General features: G+C 34.4%; 1 protein-coding gene across 10 annotated transcripts in view; it reads left to right on the forward strand.

Moving 5' to 3' along the window:
* The window catches only part of GRIK2 (glutamate ionotropic receptor kainate type subunit 2), a 411,568-nt gene that overhangs the window by 128,946 nt on the left and 265,241 nt on the right, over positions 1-17,381 (forward strand). For all 10 annotated transcript variants that reach the window (XM_040551172.1, XM_040551173.1, XM_040551178.1 and 7 more), the window contains 2 exons: positions 2,990-3,157; positions 7,509-7,766. In XM_040551172.1, the coding sequence (XP_040407106.1) occupies positions 2,990-3,157; positions 7,509-7,766 (426 nt within the window). The remainder of the gene's footprint in view (positions 1-2,989; positions 3,158-7,508; positions 7,767-17,381) is intronic.

Here is a 17,381-nt window from a genome sequence, read left to right on the forward strand (position 1 = left end):
CCCCCCCCCCCCCCAGCTTCAGCAGACAGATACAGGAGTAGCATAAAACTGAAATGAAAGGAGACTAGTGGAAGTTTGACATCTTCCAAGTTAGAAAATACAAACACATAGTCTAATCTATACTCTTCTGGGGTTCTTATTTTTTTCATTCAGCATCTATCTAATATGAAATGGGAAAATATTCAGAAGTAGGAAAACAGAAGCTATGGTTTCCTTCCTCCTAGGAAAATATCCTAATCATAAGACAACAAAAACAGGTTGTTCTTCCTACCTCTGGTTTTCTTAGCAACGGAAATTTACCCAGACCATGTGCTGCCAGCTTTGTAGGGGATACATTTATCACAGGGACAGAAAATGTGTGATTGAGGGAAGAAACCACTGAATGGAGCACATGGGAAATTATACATGCTATTGCCACTCGCAGGAGATAGGGACTTTGACATCTTCATAATATTGTCTTACTATATGATGGACTGTCATTACCATTAGGAATTACACAGATATGGGAGGTCAAAACCCATTTTTATTTTTCTTATGCTGAGAATAATGGCTGCGTCTTTGATAAGGATTTCCCCATCTCAAGAATTTAAGAGATGAGGAGAATAAAAAATAGAGCAATAAAGAAGGAAGATTTTAGTGAGCTTCAGAGAAATAGAAATTACAGAAGAAAATCTTCCATTGTAAAAATTGCAGGTAGAAGAAAGATGCATTGTATTGCTTGTTTCTTTTTATGAATCCATTCTCACTTAGGATATGATCTTTTTTTTAATAAGTGTGATACATGTTTATTCATAAACATTTGAATAACTGTTTTCCAGGAACCTCTAGGAAAGTCTACAAAATTTGTCTTAATTCTCATCATATTCATGGAAACCTTTTTTTTTCTTTTTTTTTCCTTCTGTGTTAATATCTATATTTAGCATTTATTCATTAATTTTTATCTTTCTGCAGTATTTTTATTTTTTTTCCCCAAATCAGAATAGAATTCTCCTGTATGTCACAGTCAGATTTACAATGTTTAGATGCAGTAAGCACACAAGATCTTGTCCATCAGATATCATTGGAGAGAGAGGGGGGACTTGATTAATTCCAAAAGCAGGTTGCCTTTCCTGTTAATTTTGTATTATTGTTTAAATAAATATGGTCAATTTTTTAGTTTTAAAATGTAATAGGCCTATGTTTATCTGAATGTCATCCAACTCTACTTTTGTTTTAGCTTCTGAAGTATTGTTAATGTTGGCTACTGATTATGTGTAATCTTATATGCTCAGTCAGGTTGGATCATTTCCTGATATATCTGTATTTTTCTCATGTTTGTGTCTCCCATCAATGCCTCATTTTCAGTTTTAGATTACTAATATTTAAGTAATTATTTGTCATGTCTCATCTCACGGGTTAGTACTTGTGCTTTTAAGTTAATATGAATTGAGCCTCTGTCTCTAGGGCTCTCCCTGGGAATTTGAGAGCTTACCTGCAGGAAAAAAGTTAACACCTGTTCTTCCTCCTGAAATGGGAAACAGGCTGGAAGAAGCAGGAAGTTTGCAAAACTGAAAAGCCTTTTTATGTTTAACAATATCTGAAAGGGAAGGAGTTAATATCTAAATACACATTGCTTTTGCTTTAGAAATGGATTATCTAGTTGGGTGCCCAACAAGACTATTTACTAACTGAGGTAGTTTGCAAAGTTCAGCCTTAATCAGCTCCTGTACATTCAGATGCTGAGAACTTCCTGATGAGAAAGCAGTATAGTGTTGAATAAGATTTTTTTTTGATAATACAAAGCCAGGTAGCAACATTACTTTCAAAAATAAATATGCACACACTAGGAGAAAGTGAATGACAAACATTTATTGCACTGATGCAATGCCTGATTTGTCCTTGTATGATAATCAGTGGATGTCCTCCACATTATTATTCACAGATACTGTTAGCATGAGGACAGAAGAGGCCATACTGATGCTGATCGTTTTGCTGAGCCATTTCATGACACCATAGTAAGGGCATATATTTAGATTACTTTTACTGTCACCATATCTTTGGCCTTTCCAGACCCATGAATAAATTGTTACCCCAACACATGTGTTAATTTACATTTCATGGACGATGATGTCTCATGACAAAATGAGAAGGGCTGAAGTACAGCACTGTTCAACAATCTTGTTTGGTTCATTTAAGATTAAGTCTGGCTCAGAAACATTCTAGAAATTGCCTGTCATTTGGGGCATGTCCTACTCTGGCAGTATGCTTGGCCGATGCTTTCGCTTTGTGATGGAGCTTTATGTAGAGTATAGTTGATTCCTCTGTTGAGAATGAGGCTAACATGTACATGCAACTCAGTGCAGATGAGAAAAAATTTGAATCTTTGGTCAACATATTTATCAGTTCAGGCACACAGTCATGCTAAAATGTCTATGCATCTGCATTTTTAGAGGCAGTCTGGGGCATCTCAGTAATATCCTGCTTCTTGTGCTGCATTTCCAATGAATTCTCAGTTCATTATAGCTGCATAATAAGTCTAGGAACAATAGAAAACAAGACTCCAGAAATCTTGCCCTTGCACATCTGGAAGGGGTAAATTCAGTCCTTTCAGGTTTAACCATGTAAAATAATTACATATTCTTCATCCCTATTCTATTTTGCTTCTAAATTATTTATTATATGGTTATTTTATTATATGGTTATTTATTATATGGTTATTTTATATTGTCTTTTTATTCACAATAGTAAAGCAAATGTAAAAACAAACAAAAAAACAGCACAACACATTTTCTTTAAGGTAAGTTTGATTAAAATATACTGTTGTTAGCTTATAGTTTGAGTCAAACCTCACTGAAATCATGAGATATTTTGCATTAGTTGCACTGTATCAGGCTTATTAATCTACCGATCATTAAAAATGTTCTTGTATGCTATTTTGGCTTAATAGTGGTGTGTTTTTTTTCTTTTTTTTTTTTTTTTTTTTCCCCTTTCTCCTTTCCCTCACTACCAGGAGGTATTTTTGAGTGTGTGGAATCCGGTCCAATGGGAGCAGAAGAATTAGCCTTCAGATTTGCTGTGAACACAATCAACAGAAACAGAACTCTTCTGCCGAACACCACATTAACATACGATACCCAGAAGATAAATCTCTATGACAGTTTTGAAGCATCCAAAAAAGGTAACCTTTTGCATATTTAATTTTTTTAATCAGCAGATGACTCCCTTGCTTTACCTACTTGAAAAATTGTCTGTCCATAAAACCATAGGCAATGACACTGTACAAGGTTGTGCCTGACATCAAAGAAATGTTTTAAAGACTGCCTTTTGAAGACTGTAATGGTAACTATTTGAAAATTTAATATGTCAGCTTTTCTCCCACTGCCCTGTCCAAAAGCTATTTCTTTAAATGTTTAAAATTGCAAATCATTTTTACAAATTTTTTTTGAGCTTTGTGATTAGGGTGTTTTTGAGATCAGCTCCTCTGGAATTAGAAAACACTACCACCAGATTTTTCCTGTAAAATGCCAGCTGCTCCCAACTTCCAGTGAACTTGGAAGAGGAAGGGAGTTCAGTCCACAAAACTAATTATTCAATGGTATAGTCAAGACTATATGCCATTAGGCCTATTCAGAGTGGCTTATTTCAAATTTGTTAGTCATGTAACAGAACCGTTTTGTACAGGTGCAAATGTCAATGTGTTTTACTTGAGCTGCATTGCATGAGCTGTAATGTTTCAGTGACTTCCTTACCCATGTAGGAGTTATCCACGGGTTAGGCTTTCCCTGAACATAAAGTACTTCATAACACCAGAAGTGAACATTTTATAGATGGGAATATGATATAGCGCTTTCAATATTACCAGCAAAACTTAATCTGAGGCCATGAGGTAAATAAAATTGGGTTCTTAATATAGAAGCAGTTTCCATCTGCTGTTTCCAACATCTTTAGAGGAAAGCCTACAAAGAAAGCCCCCTCCTTCATTAAGTCTGCTCCAAATCTAGATGTGAACTTTTATGACTTCATGGCTAAAATTTCATTTCCAGATATTCAACAAGGCTCCAATTCAGTTTTAAGTATTTAATCACTTTAACTACATCTCTGCTAATATCTTTAGCATATGTATGTCTTGCATACTTAATCAGCTGTGTTTTTCAAAGGAGAGCAAGCGGTTATAGTATTGCACATTTTATATAAGCTTAAAAATTAGGTCTGTTCTTTACTGTGTTGTTACCAGGTGAACATCTAGACCTCAGTTCAGAAGTTTTCTCCAAACTATAAATGATTTTCTTAAAAAAAAAAAAAAAAAAAAAAAAAAAAAAAAACACTTCCAAAATTTTCAAAACTTTTATTCTCCCAAAAATTGTTTTGAGATTGCTTTACATTCTAGTCTACAACATTGTGATGCCACATGCAAGTCGTACTCCATCATTGCCATGCTCTAGAAAGTACAAAACCTTAGTAAATTCTATATGCACTTTATAGGTGAAAATACAAAAATGTGATGACAGAACTTAGTAGGACTGAATTTTGCACTGTATTGCATGTTCTTTAACAGGAAGGTTTTTTTTTAAAAAAATAAATTGAAGAGCCAATTTCATATGAATGTTATTCTTAACAAGAAAATAAGGGTAAAAGGATAAGAGGTCAACCTTATGGCAGGTTTCAACCTTAAGTCTGCCAAGTGATCTGGTCCACAACATGTCATACCCCGTGAAGACTTTATGCAATACAGGATTTTTGGTGCTAAGTAGAATTAAAACATTTGTAGCCACGTTAGAAATGCTACTTGGGAGAAGCTGCTATGTCAAAATATACACGAAGTACAACTTTAAAGTGAAATATAATACTGATTAAAATCAGTCTAGAAATAGTGAGAAATATTTTTTTCCTCTTTTGTTGCAACATGCAGAGTTAATCTTGCTAACTTATTTTTCCTGTTTATTAGTCAAATTAACCATTCTAATATAAGGCTGTCTCTTCTTTGCAGAAGAGATTGTGAGAAATGGGGTGAACTACCCTTCTAATGCATATTTTTTGAAGTGTTATTCTGATGTTTTGGGTGATGGGTTAAAGAAGGTTCTGAGAGAACTTTTTCTGTCTCAGCCAACAGTGAATGAATGGGTTGATCCTTAATTCTGGCCTCTCCTTTCTCTTTGCCTCCCCATCTCCCAAATTCAACTGCTTCCTGACTCCAGTGCATTCTGTCTTGTGAAATTTAATGACATAGTTTCTCCTCATTCCTGAGGGAGGATGTAAGGAGTGGAGATATCTGTTCTGGGATCTTTAAGTCTTTCTGGAGATGACAACACTACTTCTAGTCCTTACTTAGGGTAAGGCTTGAAGGCTCCAAGCTCTAGCCATAATATTATGTTGCTAATTCTTGATAGAATAGAATAGTTCAAGTTAGAATGATAAAATGTCATTGATTGGATATATTGAATAGATTGGATATATTCATTGTTCCCACTTGCATCTTGCATGAGAATGCAAGTCTTTATTTGTAACTAGGCTGTATCAAAATCTGTGTAATCTTCCAGTGCTAATAGCTTTTTGCCTCATCAATTCACAATACAGCCAACTACATTTGTGCTGACAGGTGCTTTAGTTCAGAACCAAAGGCTAAAGGTCAACATAAAATGGTTCATTTTATTATGATGGCTCCAACGCAGAGTTTTAACAATGAGGTTTAAGCATTTGACTCATTTTGTGGTTCATGATTATGTCCATTAGTGAGCAGGCAGGCACTGCATCAAAAATAGCCTGTTTAGACCTCTTAGTAACACATACTTTTGAAGTCGATACAAATGAAATATTAATGGATTTTTAAAGGTACTATACCAAAGAGCAACCTGAAGGCAAGATAATATTTCCAAGATACTATTTCAGTGAAGAATAATGTAAATGCAAACAAAATATCCCTCAATGCAGTACAAAAATTGGTATGCATCTGATAGAGCCAGTGCTGTATTAAATCACGTGTGAAAGCATTGCATTATTCAAATCTTGGAAACAGAGGGAAAAAAAAAAGCCCATTGAAAAACCATCTGGTAGCTATTGCTGTTGTTAGTGATCCCATTTACTGACATTTGCATAAAGCTTGTTGATTACTCTTAGGAAGGGCAATATTAGCATAAATGTTTTTTTATCAAGCTAGTCATTTAGGCCCTGATCCGATACTCAGTAATGCAATGGAGATCCTGTGCGTATACGAGAAGTTCACTTAAACCACTGGTGCTCAGCAAGAATAAAAAGATGTGCCAGCACAGTTTCTGGAATGCAGTTGAGACACTTAGCAGTATTTTCGTCATGTTGAAAAGGACTGACATGCACAATTAAAACAATTAATTTTGCTTTGCTGAGAAAAAAATAATGCAGCAAGATTTGTTTCTCCTGCTTCTTTCCTCAGCTGTCAGGAACACTGATGGTAGTGTAACAATATTAATTAATCAAACCTCATATAAATACTCACATCCACATTGGGTTATGGAGGTACTTTTCATTGCTTCTCTCTAACAAACAGGCTGTTTTCTTAGAAGGCAGAACCTGTTGTGTTCCAGAACTGCATACTCATAGAGGTTATTTCTACAGTGGCAATTTGAACTGGAGCAGGGCATGGGCTGCAGCACTGGTCTCCAGTACTGCCTAATTCTCCTGGCTTCTTTCTAGCATGTGTCAACTCATGTTCTGCAAGATAATGCTGGAGCATACAGCAGGAAATAGTACAGACCAGAGACTGCTAATGCACAGGAGTATATGGGGCCACCCTATATTGGAAAGACAAACACTAAGCCACTTTAATGCAGCAGTATCATGACAGTGACTCTCAGGGCCAGTTTTGTATTTATTAATATAGGTGTAGCAAAATAGAGTATTTCCAGTGTTTAAGAATGAACACAGTGTTTTTTTTCTTATTTTCTATTTTTATTTTTTCCACTAGTAGATAGCAATTTATTTTTCTTTTAGGGAAAATGTTGGTCTAGTCAACATATATACTTATCAGATACAGAAATTCAAATGTCCATTTCAATGTAATTCATCGTTTACTTGACACTTAACTGGAATTCACTTAAGATACACTATTTCTAAGTAATTAGGATCACAATAGAAATAGTATTGATGGATTGAGGAAGATGTTAACGTTTAAACAGCCTAGATTAGAATACTGTCTCATATGGCCCTTTTCCAAAATGAAGATGCAGCTGAGCATAAATCTCTTCTCTCGTCTGTGTTTTTTACAAGATGCACAATTGCTGGCCTTTGTGACTTCCACTGACATAGAAGTGTTTACTAAATGTAGCTGAGCACTACTTAGATGTTAAGTGTTGCTATTCATCAGCTCGCAGTCAAAGACTAAAAATGTAGTCTGAAGTTGAAAACTGTAAAAAAAAAAAAAAAAAAAAGTGTTATAGAAGAAATAATCTCTCAGTTTTGTTTCATGGGGAGCCTTTATTTAATATGAATTGTGCAATACCTTCTGGCACACTGCCTTGTTTCCTCTCATCATTGACAGACTTCTGTCTCCTCTTCAGCCTGTGATCAGCTGTCCCTTGGGGTGGCTGCCATCTTTGGACCATCTCATAGCTCCTCAGCTAATGCTGTGCAATCCATCTGCAATGCTTTGGGTGTTCCACATATCCAGACCCGCTGGAAACACCAAGTGTCAGACAACAAGGACTCCTTCTATGTCAGTCTCTATCCAGACTTCTCTTCACTCAGCCGTGCCATCCTTGACCTTGTGCAGTTCTTCAAGTGGAAGACAGTTACTGTTGTTTACGATGACAGCACTGGTAAGGCTAAAGCATTAGAGTATATGCAGATATATTCACATATACAAGTAGAAGGAGGAGTGGTGTTGCTACTGTTACAGCTTTATTTTAAGAAAACTTCATCTAATTTACTAGAGATTCCATTGGCAGGGTAGTGTATAATAAATATATATTTGCATAACAAAATATATTTGTATATATATGTGTGCATAACAAAATGTGGATTTATTAGAGTAAGTATTCTCGAATGTATGCCTCATTTTCTGAAATCTGTGTGTCTGGGCTTGCAGCTGTCAATAAATCAGTCATGTTTTATCTTTGTTTACCTCAGTATTTTAACAGTTGCTAACAGCTATGTCTTTTGATTTTATTTAAAACTTAGATTTTGAAGAAAAATATGTTAACTTGAAAGATGTACTAGAATGCCTGGTCAAATAGAACAGTTAAATTCTATTGCTGCTTCTGGCATTGGCTAAGTTAGATATCAGATGCTATATTTGTTTAGAATTTCAGTATCTTCATTTTCAAAGAGATTTGCAGAAGGAGCCCTGTTTTTGGCTGGTATGGGTTGAAAACAAAGGAAGTTTTGAGGCTTGTTTTGCAGATAATTCATATGAGTTAAAAATGAACTCCTGATTTTCCAGCAGAAATATACCAGTTTGCTACCTTTCCCTTAAGTTCACCTTAAAATTTCTATTTTGCCCTGAAAATGGCATTTGATTTGAAAAATATTTTTAAAAACATAAATTTAAAAAGGTAAGTCTGATTTGAGGTTTATTTAGTGGAGGCCAGAACTAAAGGCTGCTAAGAGCTTTTATTCCCCAGTAATGGAAGACACAAGGAAGCTACCCAGACAAATAACTTAATCTTCTTGGAAATGTTACAGACTTCTTCCATGCTTGTTGAACTGACAATGACAAGAAAAAAATGAGTCTCAAACCCTTCTCATAGTTTATTGGGCTGGAAGATTGTTGATACTTTTGTTACATAACACTACCATTTATCTAAATCTGAAATACAAAAATGAAATTAAGAAACCATCAATATGTGTTACGTGGTAAGGCTACATGTAGTGAGACTAACTCTGCTAGATAAACCAGTTACAGAAGGACAGAATGACTGCTTCCTATTTAAGTTCAAATAAGGTGTGTATCTAGCAAACAGTGAGAAGGGAACAGTCAGAGATGGCAGTGCATAAAATTATATGTAACCAATTTATTTCTTCATGCCTTTAAAGAAAAAAAAAAAAGGCAGGTCAGTGAAGTTTAGAGGCTCCTTTTCTAAAAGTTTCTTGGCTGAAGGTACCAAAAGCATAATCAAGCTCCTGATTTCAAGTTTATTTTTACAGACTTAAGGCAAGAAATGTCGAGCTTGTTATTTTATTTAATAATAATTATTTTTTTTTAATTCTTGTATCCTTTTGAAATAGGACAGGAAGTGAAAAGAAACTCTCGAATTTTAATCAAATGAAGATTGGAAAAGTAATTTGTGGTTGTAACTTTCCCCCTTCCAACAACAACAATGAAATAATCGAAATAAAAAATTATTGTTTAATGGGCTCTCTAAAGTCCATGCTTTATGAAAGAGATATGTTGTTAACTTATCTGATCTTATAAAGAATGCTTCAAAGTCAGGATATAAGTAGAAATAGGAATGAAGATAGAAATGTTTTTTTTTCCTTGTGTTTGCTGTGATCTACTTGATCTACCAGTGACTACTGTAAACACTAGAGAAAAAAGAGCATGAGATCTTTTTTAAAAAAATGTGGGTGGAGATTAAGAATGAATAAGGAAGTTTAGGAATTTATTTATTTATTTTAAATAAGCATAAAGTATTATTTCCTGAAAATATTCACTTTATATTTGTATTTTTTCTTGAGTTTCCAGGCCCTTCATAATAAGATATTTGCTGTTAACAATAACCTGCTGATAACATTAGTCTCAGCTACATCTTTTTTCTTGAAATCTATTGCACTCTGAGGAGACAGAAAAAAAAAATTAAAAAGTAATCCTCTTTTTTTTTTTTTTTGTGGCTATTGCTGTAAGTAAAATTAAATTATACTTTTTTTTAAGACTGTCAGTTTTTAGTAGATCTCCTTTGGACAACTCAGTCAGTTTCTTTTTTTTAATAGCATCCCCTTTGGACAACTCAAAGATTTCAAAGGCAGGACACACCGCTGGGAAGTCCACAGCATCACTTGCCTTTCAAGTACATATGGAAACAACTCTTAGCTATGAGAAACTGTCAGTCTTAAAGCGGAGTTTAAATCTTTTTATAGTTCAGCTGCAAAATGTTTTTTTGGGGGGTGAGGGGTGGGGAGGGAAGGAATTTTTTGAAAGGAAGTACTTCCTTCATCTGAGGAAGACACTATCTCCAGCCATGGGATAAGACAAAGCTGAGTTGTGAACCTGTGTCTGAAATTGAACATGATAGTTTTGGCTGAAACTAAGTATTGTAAGAGTCCTTATGCCATTAAGAATTAATTTCAAATTCATTAAACTGAAGACAATGGAGGCAAATCATTTATCACTTTATATGTTTCTTTTGTTTGGCCAGTAATTCCTTGATATAAGATGGATATCATATTTTCACCTCCTTTGTTTGTCTTTTAATCACCCACATTTTATTCTCCTTTGGAAATGCTGTTTAGGGTGATAATGCATGCCTTGTTTTATGATAATTTTTGAGTTATGGATTTTCTTCTTCTGAATGGACAGTTCCCAAAAGGACCCTGTTCAAGACAATCATATTTTGCTATAGCAGTTAAATTTGGACATTGTTGCTAATTGTTAATTTTTTGTGTGTGTATGTCAAATTTACATTATGTATTCCTATTATTACTTTATAAATATGGATACAAGGAGAGATGATACTTTAAATATAAGTAGAAAGCATGCATATGTCTGGATTCTTCTCAAGATAACATTAAGTCAAGACTGAGGAGTGGCACACGCCAAATTCTTAGAAGACTGTAGGTCCATTCTGAGGAAAGGTATACAAGTTCATCATTCCTTCAGTATTTCTTGAGCAAGTGGAAAAGGCTGTGTGGTTATTTGACACTGCAATCAGTTAAAGCCCATGACAGTCTAGTGTCATTCCCAGGAATGCACTGGAAACTGATACTTCAAGTGCACACTTCAACTGTTCTGACAGCACCATTGTGTCCTACCGCATGCATCTGCTGTACGTGCAATCTTACATGAAGGAAAGCCAGTTACGTGATTGTAACAGGATGAAGGTGGTATAGAGCATGACAATCCATGTTTAGAGCCCAGTTTTAAATAAAAGAGAAATTTGGAATCCCAGGCTCCCTTTACAACAGCGAACATCCACCCATCTAAATGATTACCACAAAGAACATTTATTACCGGTTTGTTTGTTTCCCTAGTCAAAGTACTCTCCCTGTATCCTCTGTGGAGGAATCACTGTGTATCTTGCTACTAATTTAAGAAAAGCGATAAAGAAGTTGCTTTTAATGCATAGATTGGACCCTAGGGGTACTAACTAGGTGCTTCTTCCGACCCTCCTCAGCTTTATTATGCAGAAATGGCTAATCCAGAGAAAGTTAAGCTGTGGAGTCTAGTCCAGTCAGAATATTGAGTTGTCTTGTGCTGATCAGACCTGCCTCGCAGGTTCAGGAGCCTGTAATGAGGAAAGCAGGAAAGCACATGAGAAACTGGAAGTGGTGTCCTGCTGAAATGGGGACAGAGATGCTTCTAAAGGGATATGATCAGTAACCCTAGAGAGAGCAAAGGTCAGGTTGAATACAGCATAATGAGAAAGAGTTGAGCCTCTACAAATAGGATGAAACAGATGAATAAGCTAGAAAGGTTAATTCTATCTTGTGTTAGTAATGTTACAATTGGGATAAGGTAATGAAAATAAAAATGATCACAGAATATGCAAAGGTATTAATATAATGAAGATTTCTGTCTTGGTACTATCTTAGGGAGTGGACATTGTGACAGTTGGTAGATGAGCCTGTTTTTTCAGGGAAGAAAGTTTGTCTTCTTTTTCTGTGAATTTGTGTTTGAACACTAGTGCACTGACATTTTTGCTTCAAATAATAGCTATGTTCTGCTTCCTTCTATGATTTGTTTCTCCCTTCATCTTAACTCTCATTAGACTTTTTTCATGTAGTCCATCTGTTGTACAGACTAAAAATTGGAATCAGGCTCATGAACATTTTTCTTGCTAGTCTAAAGATAAGTATTGTTTCCTGTGATCCATCTAAACTGCAAAGTACGTTCCTTTTACCTAGAATTTCCCATAAAAGAACTGGCAGGATGTAACCAGAGGTTGGTTAGTTTTTATTTTATTTTATTTTATTTTATTTTTCTTAAAATAACTTATGGTCTATTTGTTAATTAAATACCACTAAACTGTCCCTGGATGCTAATTAAATCATTTCAGTTTACAGATTTGCTACAGTCAATCGTCTTTAGGAAAGAAAAGGGGGAAAATGACAGTATATTCTTCAGCTGTGTGTCGTAATAGTTTAAATTGGTCTCAAAGCAGTAATTTATCTTCTTCAAAATATTAAAATTTCAAGTACATGCTCCAATTTCTATGATAAAGATAACAGAGTAGATAAATACCAAATAAGTTTGTGAATCCCAGAGAACTCCAGAGCAAAGTATACATGAATGGTTAGATTCTGGACCTTTTAAATTTTGCTGGAACTTGTATTGGCAACTAATGCTTTATGCAGATCAAGTTGATGTAAACAGGGTTCTGATTTTTTTTCTTAATTAACATTTGTTTTGGTCTTGGGTGAATGAGTATAAATACCAAAAATCTGTTGCATCTATGAACAGAAGCTTAAGCAAAAGCCAGAAAAAAATTACTTCAGAAATAAAAATGTTTTATCTTGGTCTTCAGTATTGAAACAAGTGATTTAATTCAAATGAAAGAAAAAGATGCCATTTTGTTGATATTTTTATTAAAAAAACACTAGAATTTCCTTATTGAGACCAGTATTAAAATTCAAATTTCTTATTTCTATATTTCATGTATCTTATTTTCAGATATTTTGAGGCTTTTTTTTTTTTTCTCCTTTGCAGTTATTGTAAGTTTATACTAATAGAAATTACATATCTTAGGGAAAATGGGTGTATGGTGATCGTAGGTGAGTAACATTGCTGAAAGATTAAGGACAAAATTTTGTCCTTGAAAAAAAATAAATTAAAAATTTACTGATTCAAAGTAAATCTTAGCTCAGGAAGAAAATTTCTGTCCATGTATTATATACATAGTGCACTCTAAAGATGAGAAGAAGTGTTTAAGAATCTTTAGAGCACAGTCATATAAATGAAGAAGAATAGAAAATGAGGTGGTCTGAAAAGGGCTGCTCAAATCTCTGTTTCTCTGTAAATAAATTGAGCAACCCCTAAATTCATGTGAAAAGCTGTTTTCCTTTATAAACAAATCTACATAACTAACTACATACATAACTAAATCTACATAACCTTAGCAGAATGAGAAAGAAGGAATAAAATATGTTCAGAATGCTGTGTTAAACATTTGATGATGAATACAATAATGAGACAGTAAAGGTCTCTTGGCAACTGTTGGTTTGTTTTATCGACTTTCAATAGTATTTAAGAAGCTATCAACTGACCTGAATCTTTTTTTGCTTTAGACTCCAACTAATTCTGTTGGCAGAAATTCTAGTTGTAATGGCATTCACTTTCTTCAATTGCATTCAGTATATTTTTCTGTTTGTACTTCCACAATAATAAACCATTGTTGTTCATACCCAAGCGTTGCTTCACTATCAGAAATATTACAAAAACCTCTCGTGTATGGGCATAGGTTTAGTGTAGGGGAAGTGGATGAAAGGTCTTGCAAAGGAAAAACAACCAGGAAAACCTATCCTGTGTTTCATGGCATAGTAAATGGGACATTGAAATTATTTAGCTAGAAACATTTAGGTTGAAATTAAAGAACAGATATCCTTGAAAGGGTGTGGAATTGTCATCTTAAAAGTTTTTTTTTTTTTTTTTTCTTCCCCTGAGTGGCAATATTTTCATACTGCCTTTGGTAGACAGAAAGAAAAAGACAAGCAGTTGTGACCACCTAAGGACTATTAGGTGACTACTAGGACAATTTCCACTGCTACTCTGACGACTCTTCTGACTTGAGTGAAGCTGATGCTGACTGTCTGTACTGAATGTGCAGATATACTATGATATAAATTACTACTAAGTAACTGTATTGATAGTGGTTCCTCAAATTGGACTTATATTAGCTGTCTGTAAGATAAAAACTATACCTATGTGGATTTTTGTGTATATTGTCTTTTGTCTTGTGCAATTTTATATAACATTTATTCTAGCTCTTTGAAGCACATGCAGAATTTGAAGTACTGGTTGTACTTGAAAGTCTGGGTGGGTATCCTGTCTGGAAATAAGCAAGCTTTTATGTAAGTTTTATCAAAGATTCAGAGTGGGACAGGATAGCTTAGCACAGCATGTTTAATGTAAGTATTTTTGTGCATTTCAATTTGTACATTATAAACTAATAATCAGTTATTCTATTTTTTTTTTAATATATTGTTAATGGAGTGAACTGAATGAATATCTAAAAGAGAGAGAGATTTGCCATGGGGAACGAAGCAGACTTCAGGCTTCTCATGCATATCAGCTGGAATGACATGCAATTCTGCTCCACATCTGCTGAGCCACTGAGTCAGACAAGGACTCTATTTGCATAAAGACACCCCCAGTTTAATGGAAACTTCTCATTGAGAACAAGGGCTTTTTAGTCCTTCCATAATAAACTCAGATTTGGTAGGGCTGTAATAATTAATATTGCTAATAATTTTGATCTGTTTTTGGAGAATAAGGAAATATTTTCCAGACAGATTACATATTGCATAGTATCTTTTCAGTACAGAGTGTTTCAAGTACTGTGCACAGTAATTTCATGTGAAAATATAATTAGTAAGTCTGTGCTAAACCTAATTGTGGCATTTGGATTTAGCTGATTACTTAGTATGGTGTATTTCTTTTTTAAGAAAGTTCCTGTACCATTGGTTCAGTAAAAATCAAAAATATCTTTTCTGGTGCTACGTAAAAGTATCAGAGGTAAGGAGGATTCTGTGAAGTTAATATTTCACTTTCAAATTCTTCTTACATTTTGGAAGTTAAGAATTGCTCTAGCTATTGTCTGAAGAGAAAGAAAGTAAATTCACTTATTCTTTTTGGTAAATGGACCTGTAGTTGTTCTTTGAGAATAATTATATAGATATTTAAATTAAGTGTTTGAAAAGAAAATTAACTGTCATCATGTTAAACATAATGCAAGAGTCCAGCTCATCATTCAGGAAAACATGTACCAGAGGCTCCCCCTTCTTTGGCCAGGAATTGAATTTGGAGTTACAGGAACAAGATGCAGTATTTGTCTTAATATAAAAAAGAAAAATAAAGTACATTATAGAATTTTTCTACAAACCTAAGGAACACAAGTGGATGCCATATTTCCAGAAATTGAACTGTCAATGAACAAACTCTAAATGATATTTGTGGGTTTGAATAAACTTAAGAATTTAAATCATATAAAATTGGCTAGTGAATTTATGATCAAAATTATTGTTGCTTGCTTTCTTGAACAGTGGTACATTTTATTCAGTATTTTCAAATAGAGAAAATATGTGAAAGGCAAGTCAATTTAACTGAAAAATGAAAACAGGAAAATGGAGACATAATCTCACATTTTGCATGTGGCATAATTATAAACATCTCAGATTTACCCAAATTTAAGTATGTTTTCACCTCTATAACACTATTACATATTTTGTCTCTGGCTGGAGGAACACTGTGAAATGCACTTGAGATGTCAAGCCCTTTGTAAATTGCTCTACATCAGTCTCAGATCAAATAATCCATTTTAGCTTCATTCCTAGAGTGTTTTTCTCTCTTGCACTATCAACTTTTGTAGTGCAAAAAAATAACTGCTTTTGTTTCCGAGAATAAATGTGCTTACCTAGCATAATTCCAGTTTAGAGTGTTCATTTGTGCTTCATTTCAAACCAAGTCTATCCCAATTTCTAGTAGATATTATTTCTTATTTAGTTTGTTATAGTTTGATGCATTAGTGATATTTCTACGGTATGGCTGGAAATTGCTGAACTTACCCTTCTGCTTCATTTTACACTGATTCTGACAGCTTTGATAAAAGTTGTTTTGTCTTTTGACTGTAGTAGATCTCTTTTACTCTTCATCCGCAACTGCACTACTCATAGATGTCAGCCATTTGAGAGATCATACTTCCTCATATTATAAGAATTCTTTTGAATTACCCAGTACTGTTAATTGTCATTGCTATCATTATCATCACACTGAAAATAAAGCTTTCAGAATGTGTTCATTTCACAACTACAAAACTGAGTAACAGTGGTATTTCAAATCAGTCATATCATAATAGAGCCACATATGTAGAGAAATGTCATATACGTTGCTGGATAGCAACACTAGAAAAAACATGGCAAATTTAAAATAAAAGTCAATGTTTTCTTCATTTTCAACATTTTCTTCAATGATATATTTTTTTGCTTTTATTTTCACACACTAAGTGTAGAGGTGAGGGAAGGAATGGACAGTCCTCTGTTTTTAGCTGCTGTATGCTGCAGCTGATAAGTACTCTGGGGGTAAGAAAAAAAATGAATCATTTTCTTCATCTTCTTTCAGTGACCAAGACCTTTCCATGAACTTAAGACCTCCTCTGAACTTGAACAGTGCATTGATTCCCTCCTGTGGAAGTGTGTGTGATGGGGTATAAGGCTTTTTCACCATGGTGCTGAAAAGTCATTAGAAGAGAATTGTTACTGGAAAGAGGCTGAACTGGAATCAGCTATTTGAAACTAACTATAAAACATGTATGCATACACATGCTCTGAAGTGCACATTTCAGGAAAACAATAAATCTGATTATTGTATTGTACTTCAGTTGCATCTGGTTATGCTGAAACAGCAATAAAGTAAAATGGATTTAACATTCAGATGGTAAGATCCAAGACAGAAAAACTAAGTGATCTGTGAAGTATTACAGTGGAACTCTGACTGCTGGAGTTAAACCTAGATCCCTGGTTTTCTTATTAAGCTCTTTTTAACCCTAAGCCTACTGAACTAGCCAGCTAAACTGAAAAGCATTCTGTGATTACTGGCATGGCTCCATAAATGAGAAAACTTTTGAAAAATGTTTTCACTTGAAAGTAGCATATCTTTTATTTGTCCTGTCATACTGGGTGACAAAAAAAAAAAAAAGTTTTTCAATGTTACTAAAACTTTTCTAGTAATATGCTCAAAAGTAATATAAATGGTTTGATTTTGAGGGGGGACCTGGGTGGAGCCAGGAGCTGGACTTGATGATGATTGTGGGTCCCCTCCAACTCGGGATATTCTATGTATGATTCTGTGATTTCCTATCAAACACCTCCCCTCCAAAAGAAAACAAAAACAGAAAACAAAACCAAGTTATTAATAAACTGCTGAATTAGAAGCACTGTACCTTCTTTAAGTGTGTTTGTATAACTGAAAGACCATATATGGGGAGAGTGAAGCTTGGAATGTATTCATCAACATATGAGAAAACATGTTGACATAGTCTAAGTGTAGTTAGATTTACACACAGGAG

Source organism: Cygnus olor, chromosome 3 (genome assembly GCF_009769625.2).
Source record: "Cygnus olor isolate bCygOlo1 chromosome 3, bCygOlo1.pri.v2, whole genome shotgun sequence".
NCBI lineage: Eukaryota > Metazoa > Chordata > Aves > Anseriformes > Anatidae > Cygnus > Cygnus olor.